General features: G+C 48.0%; 1 protein-coding gene across 5 annotated transcripts in view; it reads right to left on the minus strand.

Moving 5' to 3' along the window:
- The window catches only part of INSC (INSC spindle orientation adaptor protein), a 122,274-nt gene that overhangs the window by 77,179 nt on the left and 27,700 nt on the right, over window positions 1-17,395 (minus strand). For all 5 annotated transcript variants that reach the window (XM_045523936.2, XM_045523935.2, XM_010964825.3 and 2 more), the window contains exon 2: window positions 12,029-12,129. In XM_045523936.2, coding sequence (XP_045379892.1) covers window positions 12,029-12,129 — 101 coding nt within the window. The remainder of the gene's footprint in view (window positions 1-12,028; window positions 12,130-17,395) is intronic.

Genomic DNA, 17,395 nt, shown 5'->3' on the forward strand with positions numbered 1-17,395 from the left:
GGATGGCTTCATGCAGTTCTCACAATGACCCCGAGGGCACAATAATGATCTTAGTTTTACAAATGAGGAGACTGAAGCCTGGAGAGGTTACATGAACTATCTGACATCACCCAGCTTGTAAGTGGCAAAGTTTGGCTCTCAACCCAGCCTATCGGACTCCAGACCCCCATGTCCTTTATGTCACACTAAACTGCATTATGAAAGGCCATGCTCTGTCCAGATGGCAGGCTTAGTACCGTCAGGTGGATATTATAAACGCATTCGCACATACATGAGCTCAGCCCTTGCTTGTCCTCAGGTTTCACGGCTGTAACACGGGACCTGATGTATAGACTGAAGAGGGTTTAGCTTTGTCTTTCCCCATTCTATTCTCCTCCTAGGAGAGCATTTAGGGAGAGTATTTTCCTTTGCCAAAGTGGAATATTTAGGAGGACTCACACCTCAGAGGTGTCAGTTGCCATCCTGGTACCTCTGCAAGGTTCTGGGAAAGAGGTGAGAGTACCGAAGTCAGGACTAGAGCGTTTCCAAGAGCCCGTCTACACCATCAGCGACTCCACAGACCCTGTCAGCCTCCAGCCCCCAGCGCTTGGATCCCCTTCCTCCATTGCACCCTCGCTCCACCCCCAGCCTCGGGCTCTGACCCAGAGTTCTCTATCCACAGGTGTGGGCGGACTCCAGGGACAAAAGATCCTTCACCGTGGACTTCCAAGGGACCCCTACATGCAGAGACTTGAGGAGGCTGCCTGTCCCACCAGGTCCCACAGCCAGTACGTGCTGGGGCCAGGCCTGGAGCCCTGATGTCCTGGCGTCTTCTGTGTGCATTCTCAGCACTAGCCTGTTCTGGAGGCTGAGGACAAAGCTGAACAGGAAGAAATCCCAGCACTCACACAGCTCAGGCAAGACCCTAAACAGGCAGGAAAGTGTCAAGAATCCAACCTGATAACAATTATAACAGTAGCTAATGTGTTGAGTTCCAGCAGTTGGCCAGGCATGCTCTAAGCCCTCTCTCTATATTACCTCTTTAATCCTCCCTGAAGCCCAAGGAGCGAAGACAATTATTACCCACACTTACAGATGAGGAGACTGTTGGGAGAGTCACATGGTGGGTAAGTGGTGGAGCAGTTACTCAGACCCACAGTCTAGAGCCTGAGTCTCTCCCCATATCAACTAAACACTGCTCTGCCTTCAAGAAGCTGTGAGCAGGATAGTCTAAGCTCACAGGAGATGGAGGGCCTGACTTTGCCTGGGAATATGTACACAAAGGAAATGACATTTGCCCTGGTTCTGAGAGGAGAGGAGTTGGCCAGGATGACAAGTGCAAAAGGACTTCCACATAAATATAAAACAGCCTAGAGACATAAAAATAGTAATACAACCAAAATTTTCACTAGACTCAAGTATCAGGGGCCTAAGGAGAGAGACAGGGACCAGGTGATCAAAAACCTTGAATACCATGATTAGGAATTTGGACTGAATCCTGAAGGCAACTTGGAGTCACTCAAAACATTTTAGAGCAGGGCAGGGACTTAGGAGAAAATGGACTGGGGCCAGGTCAAATACTATACAAGGTGAGGAGGGTATAGCTCAGTGGTAGAGTGTGTGCTTAGCATGCATGAGGTCTGGGATCAATCCCCAGTACCTCCGTAACATAAATAAATAAATAAACCTAATTACATTCCCCAAAAAATACAAACAAAAAAATGAAAATAAATTCATCTGGAATATTTTTTTAAATTTGAAAAAATAAATACTATACAAGAAGGTAATCTGTTGGGAGAAGATGGTTAAAAAGCAGAGAGAGGACAGAAGGCTGAACTAAGGCAGTGACATGGGACAGGAAGGTCTGGGAGGGAGATGAGAGGATATGAGGTGGAAGGAGGGGAAGGAGCAAGGCTGGCTCCTGGGTCTCTGGTCTGGGTGACCGTGATGGGTGCTGCCCCAGCCGAGGTAGGAAACCTATCACTTAGCGCAGCTTCCAGATGAGGCACAATAACCAGTGGAATATATGAGGCCACAGCAGAGGTAGGGGCCAGGTCCTGCAGGGAGGTCCTTCAAAGAGGCCCCAACCTTCCCAGCGAGGAGAGCAGGCCCGGTGAACCCGGTCCGGTCTGGCCACAAGCCAGTCCACTCCCAGCCGCGGTCACTGTGCCGCCACATAATGAGATGCTCTTCTCAATTTCAGAGTCCGGGAACTGTGGCTCCTTAAGGTTTGGACTGTGTTAGCGCTGAGCATCCCATAATTGCATAGCTCACCAGATTCTCTGTCATTAGCTCTCTGGTTCTCCACCTCTCCTACTGGACTTGCTGTTTGACCCCAACATAAAAAGACTGGTTAAACAGGGAGGGTTTCGCTGTGCGGTGGGGGAGGGCTACCGTCCCTGCACCTCACAACCGTCCTCGGCCATGACCTTGGAGCTGCCATCTCACTGTGCATGAAATCTTTCTGTTGCAAGTACAGGTGGTCTGATTTCTCACACAGAGGAAGAGAACTGAAAACTGAGGTCCAATCAGATGGACTGGCAATGAGTCACATGCCCTTCATGATGGAAAACCACCACAGTCAGGAGCCTGTAGGGTCTCCAGCCAAAGAGATGGAGGAGCCAGGGGCCAGGACTGGGGTTTGATTGCCTCTGTCTCCACTGTGAATCAGAACCCGAGCCTGATGCTATGAAGATTGCTCCTGTGCCTGCGCAGCAGGGAGGGCATCCCAGACAGTGAACAGGGCTCACAGGAGCCCTGCCCAGTCCCTGGGAGAAGAGGATGACTACTCCCCATGTCGTCTGCCTTTTGCTCCCTGATGGTGGCTTTCCTGGACATCTGGAAGGAGGTAACTGAGCCTCCAAATCTGGGTCTTCTGGAGTCTGGCAGATTTCAAACACAAAGCCAGATGTAACCACAAACATCCACACACCAGGCTACTGATCGGATAATTTTTTTTAAATCCGGAATTATGCAGGGTGGGAAGGGAGTAGCACTGTCTTATACCAAGGAATTATAGTATGAAACAATGGGCTCCCTAAAATATGTCTAAAGTCAGGGGGAATTAACTGCCCACAGAGCAAGCAGGGGAGAATTACCAACAATAGAGCACCTTCTGTGTACCAAGAACTCTCTCTCCTTCGGGCCATACAGAGGTGTGATAGTTGGAGATCATCGACCCATTTTTACAGATGTAGAAACTGAGGCTTAGAGGTATTGCTTAACTTGTCTAAGACCTCACTATTAAGAGTAATGATAAAGCTAAAATTGACTGAGTGCTTGTTACATTCTGGACACTATGCTAAATGCTTAATCCAATCTTTCTTTCCTTTTTTTTTTTTTTTTTTTTAAGAATAGAAGAGTTTTATTTGAGCCAAACTGTGGACTAGCCCAGAAGCCCACTTCCCAGATTACTCTGTGAAACTGCTTCAGAGAAGCAGGATTTTCAGCACAGTTTTACATCTTGTCAGAAGAAAGAGACATTAACAAGCCAGGATTACATTTCTTCAAGGTTTCCAAAAGTAAAAGGACAGGCCAGCACATACACAGCGAGTCTATGGCCTTGATATCTGGGAAGGGAGTCTCATTTTCAAAGGAGGACCAGCATTGTGGCCCCAGGAAGAGGGGCATTTAATCTTTATATTTAACATGGACATTCTTTACTTCTGGTCAATGTGCCCTTTTGTTTAATCCAATCTTAAATTCTCAGGTAACCCTCAAAACAACCCCATGAGGGTCACATAACTGAGATTTGGGAAGTGAACTGACTTGGCCAAGGTCTCAGTGGCTAAGTAGAAACAAGAATCTATGCAGTCGGAGACCAGAGCCTTGCTCTTAACTAAATGATGTGTTCTTTAATGGTCTACAGCAATTTAGCTGATACTCAAACCCTCAGATCCACAGCTGGGGCTCTTTCTACTGTGCTAGACTGCCCTTATGTGGCATATTAATGCCTTTTTAAAGCTTGTGATCATTTAAAGACTACAGTATGTCTAGTCATTTTTCAAACTCTTGCCTTATTTCTTTCTGGGAGAGAACAGCCTGTGTGTTCTTTAAATTCAGGACAAAACTACTGGCCCACTGGCCGCATCATCACAGGCCTCTGACAATTTCGCACCAGAAGTACAGCCAGTGCAGGGATGCCAGGAAGACCGTGCAAACAGAGTGGGAGTGACCCTCTCAGGACTCTGGCTGCAAAGGGTCTTCCCACCCACCTCACTGTCCTTGCCCTGCCTCAGCTCTCACCTCTTAGACTGTCCTCCTCATTCTTCCACGCCCATCATTGGGAAAGATGACACTCCCTGACCCTTCTGATGCCAAAGGGAACCATTTTTTCCAGTTTAGCAGACCTGTGCCCTGGCCCCCAGTTGTTGGTACCAGTTCCTCATCACCAGATAATCCTACTGGCCTGGCATCCAGTGTTCCTCAAAACATCAGGGGTCAATAGTTTTTGGAAATCTCTGCTTACATTCTTTTTGGCTCATTTTAACCTCTTTTCACTTAGAATGAAACTTTAATTATTTCTTCAAAGTCTGGAATTTGGATTTCTCTGCCTTACTCTGTTCCACCTGCTGTGTGAAGTGGAGAGTTCTCCATAAAAAAACACTTTTCTATGCCAAGAACACTTGGTAATGGCCAAGCACCCCAATTTGCCAAGGTCCTGTACTAGGTGCTGGGGCTACAGAAGATAGATGGCAAAAATAGGATCTCCAAGAAGGACCACATTCTACAAAACTGTGACATAACCCCTCCACCGAGCACAACACCTGGCGTGTTCTAGGCACTCAATAAACATTTACTGAATGAATAAATGAATGATTATAAATAAGCAAATATGGTTCAGTATGCTCCATGTGGCAAGAAAGAATTGGGGAGCACAGAGAAAGGATGTTCAGCCCAAGCTAGGATGTGTGAGGAAGCTTCCCAGGCCAACACTAGAAGGATGCCTTCAAGTTTGCCAGAAGAAGCAGCAGAGTTGGAAGACAACACGATTTCAGCCAGAAGAAACAGCATGTGCAAAGGAGTAGAGGCATGGAACCACATGTTGGGAAGATGGCAAGTTGGTAAAAATAGTCAGAGGGGTGGAATGAATTCAGTCAAAAAAAAAAGAACTTTAAGTCATGAAGCATGTTGGAGTGCTGGGATCTGTGGATTTATCCGTATTATATTCCAGCAAAGCAGGGCTTTCTATCACCCTGTCCCCTGATAGAACATTTCTCCAGGCTCTACCACAAGGCTTCCTTAAAACCTGAACAGGGCACACCCTCAAATGCTGGAATGGGCTCCCAAACTAGCATGCTTTGCACTTTCCATCCCAGCCAGAAGGCAAACGCTAGGCTTCTTCATGCATTTCATAGGAAAGAATGAAAAGACTTTCTTTTGGTCAATGGGATTCTTTCCCAGCCCTGAGACACTAAAGTGGGATACTTTTGTCCAGAAAAGGAAAAAGACTATTCAAAAGTCACTCACAGACTCCTAGAACATTCCAGCTGAAAGGGTCCCTGGGCAAACTTTTGTCTACCTCTTCATCCTCAGATAAGGAAACTGAAGCTCAGAGAGGGAAAAAGATTGTCTGAAGACACACAGCAGGTTAGCACGGAGCCAGGGCTGGGAAGGAAGGAAGAAGGGAAGGAAGACAAGACGGAAGGAAGTCCAGCCTCTGGCTTCTGGTCCACGGTCCCCACTACAGTGTGTTCTCCTGAAGACATTTAATGATGAAATTGCAGAGACATTTTTTCCAATGAACTTAAAACCAAAGATTAAAAATATTTCTGAATTACTATTCTTTAGAAAAAGAAAACATGTCTCGCCAACTGTCTGACTCCTTCCACCAATTAAATCTTTGGCTTCCATTCAGAAAGAATATTTAAATTAATTAAATTAAAACTCTAGCTTACCCTTTCCCTCCAAGCAGCAGTTTTCTACCGAAAAAAAAGAAAAAGCTGGCTGGAGACAGAGGAGTATCTTGGAGAAAGAAACAAAATCCAAGCTATGGAATTAAACTTCTCACAGTCACCTCTGACTCCTCAGCCACTTGTTATTCCTCCATCAAACATTTATTAAACATATATTTATTCAACAATCATTTATTGAGCTCCTACTGTGTGCATTATAATCACTAGAGCACAAATATGAATCAGAAATCACTTTGGCCCTCAGGACATTTATCACTGAGGAGGAAAGATGATATTTACATAAATCACTATTGTACTACTCATGGTCTGACCCAAAACTCTTAGCCTAAAGTAAGTATTATTGAAATGAAAAAGTGAATGAATGAAACTGATGTCTATTACAGATCACTGCTAACAGGAGGATTCCACTGGGGCTAGGACACAGAGCTGCTAGAATTTACTGGAGGCTGGGTGGGTAAATAAGCTTAAGATACACAGCCCAGGGAAGATAGGACTCCACAAAGGGCAGGAGGGGCTTGAAGAATATTACAACAGCTCCATTCCCCTCTCCGGGCCTCAGTTTCCCCATCTTATAATGCAAGGAGGGCACAGATGAGCTCTGAGGAAACTTCCAGCAGGAACTCTGGATGCCTCATGATCCCACTTCCTGGCACTGTAAGGGAATTTAAATCCAACCTCTCCTCTCAAAAATAACTATTGAATCATTGTCCTTCTGCCTTTACAAGGTCACGCCCTGTGTTTCTGTGGATTTCTCTGGGGACATGGGAGAAGGAAGGGAATTTGATTCTAGCTTTGATTGGCCTTCCTTTCAGTTTAAACAACAGAAAAATATCTAATTATCCCATTGACAATTACAGCCTGCACATTTCACCACAGGCACAGAAAGTAGACCAGCAGCAGAAAGCCAGCCGCAGACCAAGGGTGTACACATGCAAGCCATTATCTGCTTGGAGACAGGCTGGCCTGCATCAGCCCCGCTGGCTCATGGAAGCTGGGCGGGTCCTCGCCAGCGGGCCAGGGGAACCCAGGAGGCCTCCTGCCACCAGCTGCAGCTGCACCAGCCCGGGCTCATCTCAGACTCCAGGCTGAACAGCAACCTTGGGAGAAAGTGATTCCCCCGCAGTGAGACATCCGGGATAAAAGCCCCAAGTAGGTTGCACACTTGTTATAAAGGCAGGCCTGATCAAGTCAAGAGATAAAACTTAGTGATCTCCAGGAGGGAAGGGACCACGCCAGATTCGGTCACCATCACATCCTTAAGCGCAAGAGCACCGTACAAAGCACATGATCTGCACTCAGTACCTACTTGTAGAGAAATCTTGTGGAAGGCCAATGAATAAACAACCACCTGAGTAAATGAGTGAAAGATCTGTTTGTGTAATGCCCCCAAGAACATCACAGAAAAGGCAGCCTGGACAGAGTACTGGCCGGCACTCAGGTTCAAGCACCGTCAGGGAATGTGTATCACAGCTCTGTTCCTCATCAGCCTGTCCTTGGACAAATAAGTAACTTAACCTCCTCAAGCCTCAGTTTCCTCCTGGGATGGACATTGCACACATGCCGCTCCGATTACCCCCCAAGGAAGGACTTGCTGCCTCCAGTTAGCAGGTCCCCCAGATGCTGTCTCAGACCCGCCTCACCTGATGTCATGCCCTGCCTTCAGACACCCACTCTGATGACAGATCCGGGTGGGATATGAAGACCCTGGCCCCTCTGGCTAATGAACAGCAACTCTGATCCCAAAAGTCCCGGTGAGGTCAGCTGAGGTCGTCATCAGGCCGGCATCGCCGCTCACCGTCTCCCTCGGTCCAGGCCTGCTCACTTCCTCTCACTTCCATGGGTGTGGATCCCAAAGGCACCCCTTCCCTAGTCTTAACTCTAAACTCAGACCCAACCTGTGACCCCCTCATTAGCAAAATGGAAATAATAATAAGTACATACACAAGCTGTCATGAGGACCAAATGAGTTGCTATGTGTAGAAGCACCCAGCTTGTAGCAAGTGCTGGACGAGGGTGAACCAACTTTATTAAGGGTGTTAGTGAAGCCCAGCCCTTCATCAGTATCCCCACCCTCAATGGCCGGAAACCAGAGAGAAAAATGTCAAGATGTCCCAGCTTGATCTGTGGATAAGAGGAGTGGAAGGAAGGATGAAAGGAAGGGAAGGAGGGAGGAAGGAAAGAAGGAAAGAAAGGAAGTAGGGAGGAAAGGGATGTCTGGACTTGGCCCTGTGTGCATCCCTCAGACTGGCATCCAACCCACCCCGCAGGCACCTCTCCATGGAGACAGGTAAATCAGAGGACTGGGCCATCAGGACCCCTGCAGTAGATGAGGGCTATACCATGATGGTGGTGGCACAACCCTGGGAGCAGGCAGATAGGCGGTAACACCCAGGCCGCCACAGCCAACCACCATGGCTAGGTCTTAGCAGCACCACCAACCCCCAGCCCAGAGCCAGCGGGAGGATTAGTGCCCCAGACTCAAAGATGGGAGCCCCGAGACCCAAGAAGTAAGATCAGCTAGAGACAGAGTAGCCAGTCTCCTGCTACTCAGAGAGCTGATCCCCTGCCCCCTTCACTCCCACCAACAAATCCATGAACCGCAGGGGAAGTATCTGCACCTGAGTTTGCAAGTGCCTCCACTGCTGAGGGAGGGAAGGAGGGAGGGAGGGTGTGTTACCCTTACCAGGACAGCCTGATGAAATATGGGTTGACACCCTGAGGCCTAGAGAGAATTTCCTTCCTGGACCCCAGCACTTACAAGACCCTTTAAAGCAAAGACCACCGCTGCTCTATCACAGACGACGAGGCTGGTGTGCAAACAGATCAGGCGGCAGCCAATGTCACACAGCTGGCGGGAAATGGAGCTGGGATTTGAGGCCACGTCCGATCCCAAGGCCTGTATGCTTTCAACCACTTAGAGTTTTCCCATTACAGTTTCCAACAGTAGGGGTTTGTTCTTTGGTTTGTTTATTTTGTTACTTTTAAATATGAAAGCATGCCAGGAGATTCAGGCACAGAGTCCAGAGCCTGGTAACACCCCCTCCCGTCATCCACCCCGATTCAGCGGGGGCTCCCACCCCTAGACTCAGACATGGTTTCTCTCTGCCCTTTATTCTCTTTCAGAAGCCGGCATCCAGAAAAGCCCTTTCTGATGCCATTCACTCATAAGGATCTCAGATCCCAAGGGTCTAACCCTCATGATGTACCCAGGCTGTGGGATGATCCCACGCAACTTGACAGTATTTATTAATTTTGTACATTGAGGTGAACAATGGCACTACAGAGGGAAATTCAGTCTCAGTGGAACACAACAGAAAGAAGTCAATTATCCAGCATTAATTATTTATCTGGGGACAATAACCACGGTGTTATTCCCCACAAGAGAGGCCTCTGCAGCTTGGAACAAGAGGAAGGAAGAGGTCTCAGCTATTGTCTGTCCATAATGCAGCATCAGATTGAACAAATGAACCCCTCTGACATCCTGTAAATACACATGAGCCTTCGCCGGGAACGTGGCCCACGCACATGCCTCCAGAACACAGGTGATGAATAGGGTGGTAGACAATTAATAGGATTATATTCCCTCAATGTTCTGTGTAGGCCTGGCCCAGCTGTGAATACATTGAAGGAAATGCACCTTCTCTCTGCAGCCCACCCTGCCCTACTGGAATTGTCAGTTTAAAGACAATTCTAAACAAACATTTTTGCAGGTTGCAGTGTTTGCAGAATCACATCAGTCTGGGGTTTTCCTCCCAAAGTATTTGCTGACAACATCGGCTAGAGAGCCTAAAGAAGAATAATCTGATTTCTAAATCATGTTTATGTCATTTAATTTTCTTTTATCCTGAAAACTTCTGAGGAGCTTGGAAGAGAGAGATCAGTGGTTCCCAGGGGCTGAAAGAGTGCCAGGGTGTGATCTCTCTCGCCCCATCTCCTCTACTCTGGGGGGCTTATTTTTTATCTAAAGACGTTAACATTGATTGAGCAGTTCCTGCCAGGCAGGTGCTTTATACATATTATCTTAAATTTTCATACCAACCCAACGATGTAAGTATAAATATCTCCATTTCTTAGATCAATAAACTAAAACCCAAGGTTACAGCTAATAAATAGCAAATAGCAGAACCAAGAATAAGTTGCGGGGGAGTGGGGGGTGGTCCCAACTCCTAACCACTGTTCTAAACTGCTTCCCCATGCCCAGCACAGGCTCTGGTCTAACCATCCCAGGACACATCAGCTCTGCGGAGGGTCCCAAAGCCTTATTGCCACAGCTGCTGCTGCCCAGCTGGGTACACAGTTTCCAGCCTACTGCCTGGGCAGGACGGGAGATGGAAAGACTAAGATACCTCTTCCAGAAGATCCACTTTTTTTCTGATTATAAAATATTAGGCTGTTGGGAATGTCTGTCCATGTTTTCTTATTTTCTCAGTGAGGTCACCTGGGTGTCCAGGGAAGGACTTCCAGGACACCCATAGGCTGAAAGTGAGGGGATAGAAGAAGATATTTCCTGCAAGTGGAAATGACAAGAAAGCAGGGGCAGCAATACTTATATCAGACAAAATAGAGTTTAAAACAAAGGCCATAAAGAAAGAAAAAGAAGGACAATATTACAGTGATCAAAGGAACAATATAAGATGAAGCTGTTACACTCCTTAACATGTGTGCACCCAATGTAGGAGCACCTAAATATGTAAAACAAATACTAACAGACATAAAGGGAGAAATGGAAGGGAGGGACTCCTAGAAGAATTACTAAGATCACCTACGTGAAGAGTCATGGCCGGCCTCTGACACATGGGGACACTCGATAAACAAGGGCCCCCCTAACGTAGTGCTCACTGCAAGGCAGACACTTTGCATATATTATTAACTCATTTAATCCGCACTTCAATCCTATGATGCAGGCTATTACCCCCATTCTATACATGGGGGACCAAGGAGCTGATGGGGTTGAGGAATTTGCACAAGGCCACACAACTAGTCAGAGGTAGAGCCTGACGCTGAAGCCAGGCAGTCATGGATCATGAAGGTAAGAGCCAAGTCCCCGTCTGAGAACACACACGCACCCTCACAGGCGCATCTCACCATCTCTCGGCGCTTCCTCAGAGTCCTCATGGAAACACATTTGGGCCTCCACAGGGTCCCTTGTCCTCAGTGTCAGGCCACACGGGAAGTTCTTAACTACATTTCTGACAGTGTTCCCAGCCCTCAGTCACATGCACCAGTATGTCATATTCTTAAACCCCTTCATAACAATGGCTCTGGGGGAGCAGACAGATGCTATCATAGAGATTAACCCGGTTCCAGTAACTTTTAGCACATATTTAATAAATCTTTCTGATTTTAAAATCAACACATAGTCTCCCCCCCGAAACCTTCAAAACCCAAACAAACAACATAGAAATGCATAATGTAAATAAATTGAGACCCCCTGTAATTCACGTAGGGGGTTAAGGACAGAGTAAAGATTAGATGTTGGTGATAGACCTAACATAGAAAATGAAACACTACTAAACATTCTGCTTCTGGTCGGGTCTCCAGGACCAACCAGTCAGAGCTACACCCACTCCCTCATCCCTTCCACCCTGGAGCCCCCAGGGTCCATTCTTCTCAGCTCATCATCCAGGCCACACCTGCTGCTCAGTGTATCCCTCCCTCCCCGTTCCCACACTGCCAGCTCAGGGCAGCAAGTGTTTCCAAAGATCAGTTCCATGCCTACTTCTCTCCCTGGTGCCCTGAGAGAAAGACACCTAGACTGATCCCTTCCCGGGAGGCAGCTTCCCCCAGCAGCTCCAGCCTCCTGGTCAAGGTGGGATCAGGAGCCTCCTCGGGGGCTCCCTGTCTTAGCAGCACATCCCACTTGACTCTTTTCTTTATTGTCTGCCTGGATCTTAAACTGCAGCTCCTTGGTGGCAGAATGTGGCTGACTCCTCCATGCCCCAGGGCCCAGTTCCATTTATACTTACTGAGTGAGCATGGCATCCCTGCTACTTTGTCCTAAGATTCCTCCCATCCTGCCCCCAGCCCCGTGCACAGAGAGATGCGGCCACCTGCAGCCTTAGGACCCGGAGGCTGGGCCTCAGCCAGAGTCCAGCAGGGCAGGCCTGGCCCTGAGACACAGCGGTAGGACTTACCGCTGGCCCGACATGGGGATGGAGTCCAGGTGGCGGCCTCCAGGCAGCGCCATCATGTTGATGCCAATCTGCAGCAACGCCTGCCCACAGCGGTCGGGGCCCTGGAAAGAGAGGGTAGGATGGGGTCAATGAGGGCCCCCGAGCAAGGAGGCTCAATCATTTTCTCTCCTGAATCCTGGTCACAGGGAGTCAGCTCATGTGCGGAGGGAAGGCCCCCCTGGCCTTCCTCTGTTGCTTGGACCAGTTTATACTTTGCTGTCCCCACACAAGCAATGCAGGACTCAGATCTGATCTCAGTTCTAAGTCCCTAGCCCGCTATGACCTCTACAGTCCTCTTTTGTCTCATTGCCAAACACTTACTTAGCCTGTTTTGCTTTGTACCAAATACCGGGACACACAGACCAGCAAGTGTTGCATGGGATATACTTGTACTTGAAAAGAATCTGGTTTATCTGAAATTCACATTTTACTGGGCATCCTGTATTATTAGATAAACCTAGAAACTCCGCATGCTAATTCCCTAACTGTCTACTGCCACAGCACTGCTTTCTTCACGTTGATTATGCCTGGGAAATGTGACCTGTAATGGGCATGGCAGTTGCTTCCCCAGATCCATTCCATTTTAGATGATGTAATTTTGCCCAAACTGCCAGGAAACGGTTCAGGAATAGGCATGTGATGCAATTCAAGCCAATGAGCCGTGACAGGATTGCTTCTAGGAAAAGTTTTCTTTCTCCACAAGCCACAGGGTGAGACAGCATCTCTCCCTTTGGACCTGAACAAGGAAACATGTCACTCCACTGCTGCTGGCGACCATCTTGCAACCAAAAGAGGACCTAGCTGGAGTAGAAAGCAGGCACACAGAGGAAAAAAGCCTGGGTCCTTGACCACTGAGTGACTGAATCAACCAACCCGAGTCCAGCCTGCCTCTGGGCTTCCTGGTACGTAAGATAATAATGTTCTTGTTGCAGTGAGGATTTTGGTTCTGTACTCCCCAGAGCAGCCTGACTGATAAAGGTGACCTCAGTTCCAGGGGCCTCTCATCCCAGCACTGAGGACCCACCTGGGTTGCCTGGGCCTCACAGGTTAGACCAAAACAACAGTGTCCCCCTTCCTCCATAAAATCAGCTGCCCCCTGTTTGTCTCCCACCTTGCCGTCCTTTCCCCATGCCTCCCTCTCTGCCACCTCCTTCTCCAAGCCAAGGAAGAAGCCCTCACTGAGGAGAATGGAGATTCTGTCACCTTTACTTGAGCAAAGCAATAGAAGGAGAGGGCTGACTGTCTCACCTGTCATGTCCTGGGCTTGAGGACAGCAGATTTCAAGACATTCAGAGAACACACAAGTATGAACTTGTGGGAGGAGATAGCTGAGGAGGGCAGCTAGACAAGTCTAGAAACATTCAGCTCTTACACTGTGATTACAAGTGACCCTTATGAGAAAAGAACAGAGGAGGACTTTAATTAATAGAGATGTGGCTGGACAGAAAGTATCCCTTAGGCTGCTTGGGGGGGGGGGGGAAGAGTGAATCTGAAAATTATAGGGAGGCAGGAGCCCAGGATAAACGAGGGCTTTAGAAAATTCCAGAGACTCACTGCTACTGCTTGCTCCCTGGTCTGTGGGCCCCACTAGACTGTGAGATCCTGGAGGGCAGGGATCACTTGGTTCCAAGGGCTTAGCACTTAGCAAACACTTGATATGTCTATAGAGATAATGAGTGAGATGACTGTTTAATACATTTATGTTGAGCCCTAATTCTTCACCTGCAACTGAGAATAATAATATCTACTTTACAGAGGGCTATCATAACAATGACACAAGATAAGGAATGTAGAAGGGTCAGGCCAGGGCAAGAGCTAAATAAATAGTCATTATTATGCCCTGAGAATCTGTGGTGTGTTCAGCCCCGTGGTCAGCTTTGCTGGAGGAGATGTGGAAAATTAGATAAAGCGTATAAAGCAGCCAGCACAATAACACTGCTCCACGAGGCTGCATTATCATCAGGAGTAGCACGATTTTTATTACTTTCATTATTTTCATTATTGAGAAGGTATATTTCTGGAATGCAGTGAGTCAGCAGCCTGAAAAGAAAAGGGCATAAAAGAAAAAAGCTGGAAGCAACAAAATGAGGTATCTGTCCCCTTTTCAACAGGTTTGACGAAAGAACCAAAAAGGGAAATACCGACTTCTCACGGTGAGTGCTCTGATGTGATCAGGGAGCAGTGAGCAAGCAGATCTTATTTTAGCTCCATCTTCATCATCTTTTCATCATGGTGAAGGAAGTGGGCAGAGTGAAAACAATGAAGAGGGAGGTAAAGCTTAAGGCAGGTGACAGCAAGGAAAGTGTAAGGCTACAGGAAGCTCCAAAGCTCTTTAGAGTGTGAATCAGTTAGAATTTTGTGAGCGCAGCCTAGAATGTTGGGGGACCTTCTGAATCTGAAAAAGTCGTATCTGAGGGACCCCGAGAAAGAGTGAGCTGTCAAGAGCAGAAGCCTGAATACAGGAGAATGTTCTGAATTTCCAGGAGGCAGATTCCAGAAACATAGCTTGGCGACCACAGAATCCCAGAACAATTCCTAATTACTCATCTGAGCCCTTCCAACAGAAGCCAGCTGGAGCCCAGCAGGGACAAGTCATACTCAAACCATCTTCTCCCTTTTCGTTAGTGACCACTGGCTCTTAGCTGAGGGGGAGGCAGTACACCGAATATATCTGGATTTTGTTAAAGAGCCCGGCTGATATGGCCTCGCTCCTCCACTCCATCCCCAGCTCCCCAGCAGTGAGGCCAGAGGAGGCCACCTGCTAACAAAACCTAGGTTCGTGTGATTGCACGTGTTCCCAGAGGCTGGGGAGGCCACTCGGGGACATCTGGGCTGCATGGGCATCACTGCCCTGTGCACGGGCTGTATTATTCATGCCTGCCTCTTTCCCTCAATGGGACAAGCTCCTTGATGTCTGAAACCGCATCTTGCTCAGTGTGGGACTGGGCGCCCACATGTCGAAGCTGGGATTGTGAATCAGACTGGCTCTCAGAGGAGCCTCGGCTCACATTCACAGGGGATGGGGAACAGGTAGGAGAGAATATCTGAAGGGCGAGATAGTAAATGTCAAGAGTTAACTCAGCTGATGTTTGTAAAGTGCTAATAATAATAATAAAAATAATTGCTAGTATTTTTTTGAGTGTGTATTACATGCCAAGCATTGTTCTAAATGCTTCGTCTAGTGTTAACTCATTCAATACCATCACCATCCCCTTGTTACAGACGAGACCTCTGATACTCAGTGGAAGTGCATGCACTGCTCCAGCTCACACAGCCGTTGGGTGACAGAGGAACAGTACACAGGTTTTATGGTCAGAGGGGAGGGGAGGTGCTGGAGCAGGTGGAGATAATGAGAGCAACAAAAGTGACACAGGTCCAGCATTTGCTACCAGGAAGCCTGACTTCTTTCCATGGGGGCAGCACTGGGCCCCCACCCTTCACAGACAACCAAGCCCTCTTCCGTCTCATCAGCGCCTCTCACTTCTCCCACCTCCCAAACTGTGAGTCCCCCTGCTTCATCCAGTGTCAGCCCTCAATGACACACCAGAGAGCAGATGAGTCCTCGGGAAAATGAAGCAGCCCAACGCTGCCCCCAAATCACTGGAGAAAGAAGGACATAGAGGGTGGGCGCATCTCTTCTGTTTCTCATTGGTTGGTTCCTTCTGTGAGTCACAGGATTAGAGTTACAGGTCCTAAAGAGATCAGGGGATGGGAAACCAGCCCCAGCTAAAGCCTATCTGTGCAGAGACCTGTGTCAAGAGTGCAGCCCTCAAGGAGGACCCCACGGCCTGCTGAGTGGCTACCCTCTCCCATTGCCTTAAGCCAGACTCATCCTGTTAACAGAGTCAGAGTAGAACCCCTCCAAAGCTGCACAGCATGTAAGAAAACCAAGAATGGATTCAAGGTAAGCCCTTTGCCCCACACCATGTGTCCTCACTGGTGTTGCAGAAGGAACTTGAATTTTGGAGTCTGTTAGATCTGGATTCAAATCCTGATTCTATGCCTGAGTACATGATCTCGGGCAAAGCATCAACCCACATGAATGTAGCTTCCTTGATTATACCTGCCTCCCAGGAGCCTCATGAAGATCAAATGAGATCACTCATAAAACTCCTCAATGGATAACATAATATAACACAACATAATTCAAAATAAAATATCCTGAGTTTGGCACGTGGTAGCCTCAAAGGGAGTATCTTTCCTCATGGAAGGAAGAGTAGAAAAATATATCTCAGGGCAGAGATGCTACTTGCCCATCAGAGAGGTGAAAAGGACTCAGGCAGGAGTAAGCAAGAAAGAGGAAACTCCATCACCTCCACCCCTCTGCCCAGGGGCCTTCCTAATTCATTAGAAACCCCGCCCTGCAGCCTGCAGCCAGGGTTCTGCAGGGCTCTTGGCTGTTTCTCCCCAGCCAGGAGTGGCTAGTTTATAAGAAGGACTTGAAGCCTTACATGTCTCTGCTTTAATTCAACACCTGCTAGGACAACTGCTCATCTGGAGAGCTCATTTCTGATCCTGCATCCCATCAGAAGCAGCCCTTGCTCACCTCCATTTGGCTAAGGAGCCAGCTTAGGCTCTGGAGGAAACGGAGGCTATTTACAGTAAATTATTCAATTAGAACCAGAAGCAAGGGCAGCTTCTGCTCTTGTCTAATGGGCCAATCCGAGTGCAGCTCTAGGCAGGGCTGGGACTGTTTAATCTGCAGAACACATTAGGGCTGTCAACAGGAGCAGGACAGTAAACACTGTGGGAAGCAGTTAAACTCCAGCCGCAGCGGTAGAGAGAGGAGCAGGAGCTGGGGGAGGGAGGGCAGGAGAGGCAGGGACCTAGGGATCCAGTCAAGTCCCTCATTATATGATGTCCCTACCCCCTCATTATTTCTCCTCGGTAGAATTTATCACAATTGTAATTAAACAATTAACTGTGAAACTGGTAGTTTAACATCTTTTTCCCTTGAGGATCCCAGGGTCGGGGACTAGGTCTGACCTGCTCACTGTTGCATCTCCTTCAATACCCCACCACCCCTTCCCAAAACATGGTCTAGTACTTAACGACCAAATCAACTAACACTTGCTGATTGACTGGGTGGGTTCTTACTGAAGGAACCTCAGCTTTCTTCTCACTGGTAAATGGGAGATGAGAGACAGAAAGGAAGGTACCTACTTTTACCAGGTTGTTATGAGAATTCAGTGAGGCAAGGGCCTTTTGCAACCACACACACTGCATGGAAAGGGCTCTGCAACCTAACATTCACACAGCAGAGCCACCTGTCCCTCCTGAGTTCTTGCAGTCCTCACAGCCTGGTGCAACCCAGCTGGGCAGCCTCCC

The sequence above is a fragment of the Camelus bactrianus genome, chromosome 10 (genome assembly GCF_048773025.1).
Source record: "Camelus bactrianus isolate YW-2024 breed Bactrian camel chromosome 10, ASM4877302v1, whole genome shotgun sequence".
Taxonomy (NCBI): Eukaryota; Metazoa; Chordata; class Mammalia; order Artiodactyla; family Camelidae; genus Camelus; species Camelus bactrianus.